The following is a 7,716-nucleotide window of genomic DNA, read 5'->3' as shown; positions in this document are numbered from 1 at the left end:
AGAAATGATATGAGGGGTAAAGGTGATATTTGTAACACGATCTATTAATCCATAATCTGTAGCCATTTAATAATTATTTATAGCCTAATAACATTTACATCGTTGCTACTTTTGTTTCATTAAGGTAAATAATAACTGTATCGTAAGTTTTGGACTTTGAGACACAAGCTATTTTTGCTGTGTTCTACATGATTGGCCAGGTTGAAGATGTGACCTTACATTATGATTCATTAAGATGATAATACCGGACAGCAGTGTTCAATGAGCGCACGGCTTTTAATGATGCTGGGAATGAAGCGGGTCCATCAGAAGTTCATCTGCTATATTAACATGGAGAGAGTTAGCAGAAAGTTGCTCTCCACAAGCAACTGCCCTCGCCGTGATCCACACCTAGTGCACCCTCGATAGAGACATTCTTCCTTTTATACGCCCACAGTTTTCATTTTGCATTCATTTCAATGCCTAGAGTCATGAATTTTTCATCACTGGTTTCATTATGAATAAAAGATGAAAAAGGCAAGGACATAGACAGCGAGAGTAACTGTGTGTTTGTGTATCCTAACTATATGAGACTGCAAAAAAAACTCCACGATGGAAATCTATCGTCACCTCGGATCTTTATTTCGAGCATGACACACAGCACACACGTCACTGTCAGTGCAACATAAATGAATTTAACGGGAAGTTCTGGAGTTTATAGCTTAAAAATAGCTTACAGGGAAGTAGGTGGTGCAACACATTTGTCCAGTCAAAGCAAACTGAAGATGTAGAACAGCAATTGTGAACTGAAACTGAAACTGTGTCGTAATATCTCGCTTCACCGTCCACTGAAGTAATTTGTAAATACTTTGCTTTGCACGCCGTGACACTCGAATCTGACTGCATTTCTCAGATTCTGCCAGAACCAGTCTTTTGCCGCCGGGTTTCCGGGCCACTCCAGCACGCTGTGTCCGCACAGGCAACGCCGCAGGTTCAGGATTCTCGATCGACGAAGCACCGGTTCCAAAAGCACCAGCACCATCACGTCCACGCCCTCCTCCAGCAACCTCTGTTGAGCGAGAAAAGCCGCCATCTTGAAAATCCCACTGCGAACCAATCCCTGCGTTAGAACGAATATGGTCTTCCTACTCCGGTGAATGCTGCGGTTGAGGTTCTCCATGACGGCTGTTCCAGGAGTCCAGTCTCTCTCGGCCAAACAGAGCGGATGAACCCGTCTGCCTCGCTCTTCCAGCTGAAAGCAGAGATGGTTGAAGACCCACTCCTCGACCGTCGGGTCCGATGTGTCATAGATGACAAAGGCGTCATAAGCGCAGTCTGCGTCTGAATGACGACTTTTTATTTTGGCCCAGCAGAAATTATAGATGTATGATATGTCCCAGTAGAACATATGTACGGTGATGGTGACCGATAACATGAGGATGATGATGGACGACGTCAACACGTACAGAATTTTGGCAATGATGTTATTGATGCAGGCATTTTCGATGTCCAGGTCTACCATCGGATGTCCCCTTTTAGCTTCCGGAAGGTCGCACAGGACATCCGTCGCTAGACGGGGAAGAACCGCATCGCTTTTCTCTAGCCAGAGAATGAAGTCCAGAAGATCGCAGGTGCAGTGGATTGGGTTTCTCTCCAGGTGTAGGAGATGCAGCGAGTGACCGACGCCCGATGAGAAGGACGCATCACTGACCTGCGTCAGGCAGTTGAATGCGAGATTGAGGGTTGACAGACTTCTGTCATCTTGGAGGAAGTTTGGTTTTAATCTGGTGATGAGATTACCACTCAGGTCTAGAATTTTCAGCGAACTCGTGTGTTTGGACAGTTTCTCAGTGACCTGAGTCAACTTGTTATTGCTGAGATCTAGAACCTCCAATCGAGGTAAATATCGCAACTGTTTAAACTCGAAATACGTCAAAGTGTTGCTGCTCATGCTGAGATACGTCAGGGTCTGCGGGAAATAACTGAATATATGTTCCGGCATTTGGCAAAGCTTGTTGTAGGATATATCGAGGCGTGTCAGGTTTGAGAGATTCTTGAAAAGATTTTTAAACTCTTGGTTTCTTCTCCACATGATATCCAGGCGATTTCCCTGAAACCGAAGCTCGTTCAGCGAGGCGCTGTCGAGGGTTTTGTTGGTCAGCGTGTTGATCTCATTCCAGCTCAGATTGAGCACTCGGAGGAACTCAAGGTTTTTGAGAAAGGCGAGGCTGTGCCGTACGCCTGCCACCTCGAAGTAATGTTTGTTGTGACTTAAATCCAAAACCTCTAACACTTTTAGCTCGCCGAAGGCTAATTGGGAATGCATGTAGACTCGGTTAGAGGATAAGTCCAGATACTTGAGTCTGGGAAAGTGATTGAACTCTGTACCGTTGAAGTATGAAGCGATGAAGTTGAAGGACAGATTGAGACATGTGACGTCCTCTGCTCCTGTGAAGTAAAGAGGGTTGACGTGGAATATGCTGTTACTGCTGAGATCTAAAACCGGTCCTGTCGTGAGACACTCGTGTTTGGTGAACGGAGGGTAGCGGCGGAACTCTTGATCTGTGTGAATGTAAGGACCCTCACGGTGATCATCTTGATCTTGATAAGACAGACCCTTGCGTTCGCACCGCATCTGATGGTGTCCTGTGAACATCAACCTGTTGTCCATCAAAGAAATCAGGGAGAGGTTTTTAAAGTTCCTAAAGACAGACAGATTGACATTTTGAAGAAAGTTGACTCCTAAGTTTAGCACGGATAAATTTTTCAGAGCGAAGAGAGGCACAAGGTCTTCCTCACAGAGGTTGCTGAAAATGTAACCTTCCAAGTGAAGCGTTTGTAAGGATTTCAAACTAGAGAAACCCGTGGAGAGTCTCAGTCTCTGGTAAACGGTTTGCGATGGATTGTTGTACGAGAAATCCACGATCTCCACGCGGGGGAGCACGCTGAAGAACTGTCCACTTTCAAACTCACGCACTAAAGAATTGAAGGAAAGATACAAGTACTTTAACGCGGTCAGGTTTTGAAACCACAAAGGGTTGATGACCGTTAAAGAGTTTCCGGAAAGTCTCAGGTCTTGTAGCCGGACGAGTCCATTGAAGGCATCCGAGTGAATCTCTAGAGAGCGATTCGCCGTCCGGCAGGGAGTGCACTGGAACGGAGCATTGAAACAAAATGGACAGTTTCCAGACAAATCAAGAAGTCTGAGGTTGGTTTGATTCTGTAGCACGAAAGCATCGATGTACTCGATCCTGTTTAAGAGAAACGAGAGGTTCTGGAGGGATCTGGGTAAACCGGGTGGGATTTTCTGCAGTCTGTTTTTGGACAACTCTAGCACGGTCAGGTGAACGTTTCGAAAGGTTTCGTGGTGAATTACAAATTTGCATTCAACGCTGCGGTAGCAATTCTCGTTTAATTTCAAAACCTCCAGCTTGGGCATTCCTTCAAAATGTAATGGTGCGATGTTTTGGATGTGGTTGGAATTCAGACTCAGCGTTCGGAGTCCTGGAGGAAGATCTCTGGGAAATGCTGAGATGTTATTATTGTCAAGTTGCAAAGTCTTGAGTTGAGCCAACCTGGAAAAAACCCCGCCTTTTGTAAGCTGCAGTAGATTTCGTCTGAGATTTATCCGTGTGACGTTGGTCAGATTCCAGAAAGCATCTTTCGGAAGAGTTCTTATTTCATTATGGCTGAAGATGAGCTCTGTTGAGTTCCACAACAAGTTCTTTGGAATTTCTTTCAGTGATCTGCCCGAACAGTCCATGAGAACCGATGTGTTGGAGAACGTCACATCACATGGAAGTTTTCTCCTGGCCCAGCTGAGGCCGTCAGATGAGCAGACAAAACATATTAACATCAGCACAAACATCATTTGAGTTCTGTAACACAACACACACATACGTGTTCAAGTCAAGCAAATATTACATGTGATGGTCTCCAAAATAGAGCTTTTCTGAAATATATAGTGTTCATACGTTCAATTCAAAGACGAATAGCACTACTGTAAGAAGAAAAACTGCTAAATGACTAAATGTAAAATGTAAATGTTAAAAACCGCGTGCTTACCATCCGTCCTCAAAGGGAAATGGTCTGTCAGTATCGTATGTGTGAAGTCTCTTTTTAAAGTCGGTCAGTCATTTCCTCTTTCAAGTTTCAGAATGCACCATTATTCGCCGTTCTATGCAGCAAAACAAAAGAGGCAAACAAAGCTTTAATCTGTGTGAGATGCACCTGTGACCCGCGTCTGTGAACGAGAGAGTTTATTCTTCATGACCAACTCTTCTTTACTGCGTGTTTCCAAGAACTTCAACACCTTAATGACATCAGCGCGAAAAGAGTGAAACTAACACACTAAAAAGATTCATTTGTGCGTTAAGTTAAGGCAGCGGTTGTCTATAGGGCTGCAACTAACGATTATTTTAATAATCGATTAATCTGTAAGTAATTTTTTCGATTAATCGATGAATCGGATAAAAACAAAAACCAAGAAAAGCATTCATTTCCAACCCTTTATTCAAAAACAGAACTAAAATCTTTAGAAAGTGCACAAGCATGTTGCTCCTTGAACATCCCTGAGCTGTTATAAAAATAATAAAATCAAATAAAAATGGACTAACACAAAAAACATACACATGTATGCTTTACATCTGCCAAATATATAGACTTTTTTTAAATAAAAGTGCCACCTGAGCTGCCAGAACAATAAATAATTTATAAAAACTAAAGAACAATACAAATCAGAAAACTTAACAGGATTAGGTTTGAATGTAAGAACTTGTTCTCTACACTACACTGCAGACAGACACTCGCAGATGCACACACTCGCAAACGCACACACTTTTGCAGACACACACACACACTCTCTATCTCAAATTCACTTGAAGCTTATTCATTCAATTACTACCATCATTGTAGTAAGTGCAAGCTTCATTTATACACCACATTTTAACAAAGCTTAAGATGACCAAGAGCTATAAAATAACTTTAAAATTAAATTAAAAAGTACAACACACACAAATATATTTGTCAATAATAACCTATATGGGAGAAAGCACAGAATATACACTGCAAAAATTGCTTTTATAACTTAGTAGTTTTGTCCTGTTGTCAGTCCAAATTTTAAAAAAATATATATATCAAGAAACATGTACTAGACACATGAAAAAGCATAAGAAATGATGTCTTGTTTTCTGAAAAAACACCTCAAATTAAGTGATTGTTTGCTTAAAGCAAGAAAAATTATCTGCCAATGGGGTACAAAATAATCTTAATGAGATATAATTTCAAACAGAAGTTTTAAGCATCAATTAATTTTCTTGTCTAGTAATCTTGATTTAAGATTTTTTAGATATTCGGACTGGAAATTAGACAAAATTACTAAGTAAGTTTTGCAGTGTAGCTATACATGACAACACATTGATAAATGAATGGTCCAAAAAAGGCGAGTGAATAAAAACGTGTCTTTAGTCTTACAATGCAAAGCGCAAAGTAACTACACCACCCCTGATTATACTGTTATTAACGAGCTAATGCTAACTTGTGATGCTTGTCAATCTGGATAACGAGTAAACACCAGCACCAGGGACATTACGTTCTTCACTTCGAAACGCAAGAAAAGAAGGATTCTGTTGTGACTTAACCTGCTGTTGAACTCCCTTCCTCCTCATCACAGACTCAAACATGTTTGAGTTTCAGGTGCTGGATCATTGCCGCGTTGCTCCCGCCATGTCGCGTTTGCATGTTTTGTAGTTAACACAGTTTTTCTGTTTATTTAGTGTGAAATGCTCCCGCACCTATGATGACTTGGGTCGCGCTGATTTCTCTGCCTCCGTCATGTATCTTTCCTCCGCTCGTTTTTTAATTTTTGCTCCGCCCTGTATATGAGGCGCCGAACTCTGCTAGCATCAGTGCGCGAGAGAGACCGAGTGTGTTTACTTCGCTCCGCGCTCAAATAAAGTTTTTTTTTTAATAACCAAACGTCTCCGCGTCGCGCGACACAACGAATCGATAATGAAATTCGTTGACAACTTTTTTACTAATCGATTTTTATCGATTTTATCGATTCGTTGTTGCAGCCCTAGTTGTCTATAGAAAAGTTTTGTTCATTCTCTGAATCTGCTTTTCCTCTCAGTGTTGCAGAGCTCTGAAAAGACAAAAAAAGATTAAAATACAGGGTTATTTAAAGCATATATTTATATGTATTCTGCATTATAAAAGTAGTTTTAATGCATTGATTATGCACTATGTCTCATGAATAGTTGTAACATTATAATACTTTTTTATTTTTGTTATAATCTTTATTATGTTAATGCATCGTATTTAATAACCCCTAATAATGCAGTGTACCTAAAGGCTTTAAGTAGACAGAACTGCAAAAGCCTTTGTAGTTGACTAACTTTAGAAATGACACATTCAAGAACAAATGATACAGAGACTGTGCTCAGAAATGATGGGTTCATTCAGTCCAGTTCAGTTTCTTTGCTCTTTTGATGAATATTAGTTAAACATAAAGGGGCGGTTTCCCGGACAGGGCTTCAGCCGAGGCCCAGACTAACTTCAATGCTAGAGGTGTCTTAAAGTAAAAAAGTGTGATTGTTTTGTTTCAAGATGCCCACCAGTACTTTTTTTTTGAAACACATGTTTTTAAAAACGAGCTGATATAACCAAGGCCTAGTCCTGGTTTAAACTAATCCCTGCCCGGAAACCACCCCTAGATGTTTTTCAGATCAAGAATGTGTTTTACAGTTTACGATGGACATTTGAAACAACTAAATGCCCAACGTGTTCTCATTTGATCTCATCCAGTGGTGACCCAACAATGTCCCGTTCTGCGAGCGCACCTGAACGTCTCAATGGCAGGGGTGCGTGAGGCCAGAGCGTTGCGGGTGTCGGTGGCATGTGGATGCGCGAGTGCATTAGTATGCCGTGGAGAAATGTGGTGACTGTGAGTGGACACTTCAGCAATTAGATGCATGGCACTCTGCTTGAACCCACCGAGGTGCCAGCGCTCATATTCAGCTCGGCACCTGAGGGCAGCTTTCATGCATTGCTTTCCAACCGCTGCTACGTGTTCCACATACAAATCGCACACATTATTAATTTTAAATGTGTTGTGTCCATGCCACGGTCTTGGCTTTCCGATCAGGAGAGAGAGAGGAGGTATGGAGAGGAACAAGAGACTCTTCATTATACAGCCGTGTTTTACTCCATCATTTGTTGTTTTACCTCTTGTGCCGCCATGCGTCTTTGTTGTCCTTTACGCTTGGGCTGTTGTGGGGATGTCCGACGTTGCTTTACATAAAGAAACCGAGAGCTGACTTTACATTTATGCAATTGCGGTGTATTGCAGTATTCTTTTTTTTGTAGCTGTATACATTTTTCATTGCATATATTACCTGAGAATGGCCACGGGATTCATTACGGTTAACTCGGTTCTTCGTACAAACTTGTTTTCATTAAAAAAGATTTAGAAAATGAAAATATGTGTGGCCTTGGACACAAGAGAAGTAAATCCATACCATACTGGGTCAATCGTTCAGAGATGTGCAGGTGGGGAATCAGAGCCGCAGGGGCTGGAGGATTTGCCCCGGGGTGCTACTGGACGCTTCAGCCGTGTGACAGAACCTCAAGCTCTGGAGGACATAAAGTGTTTCTCGATATTCACACAGGAACATTTTTACTGCTGCGGTTAACACATCCTGATTTCTCATTATTGTAACGTGAAAAAGACGCATTATT

The 7,716-nt window shown here is 41.7% G+C and overlaps 1 protein-coding gene across 1 annotated transcript; it reads right to left on the bottom strand.

Annotated features, from left to right (window-relative positions):
* Positions 1-693: 693 nt before the first annotated feature.
* tlr8b (toll-like receptor 8b) lies at positions 694-5,973 on the bottom strand. Its single transcript, XM_056736726.1, has 3 exons — positions 5,772-5,973; positions 4,045-4,156; positions 694-3,857 (listed from the first exon to the last, which is right to left on the bottom strand). The coding sequence occupies exon 3, from the start codon at positions 3,848-3,850 to the stop codon at positions 818-820; it is 3,033 nt and encodes a 1,010-aa protein (XP_056592704.1). The 5' UTR covers positions 3,851-3,857; positions 4,045-4,156; positions 5,772-5,973; the 3' UTR covers positions 694-817.
* Between the last annotated feature and the right edge of the window lie 1,743 nt (positions 5,974-7,716).

Source organism: Triplophysa dalaica, chromosome 22 (assembly GCF_015846415.1).
Source record: "Triplophysa dalaica isolate WHDGS20190420 chromosome 22, ASM1584641v1, whole genome shotgun sequence".
NCBI classification, from domain to species: domain Eukaryota; kingdom Metazoa; phylum Chordata; class Actinopteri; order Cypriniformes; family Nemacheilidae; genus Triplophysa; species Triplophysa dalaica.
This window is presented reverse-complemented; position numbering and strand designations above follow the sequence as displayed.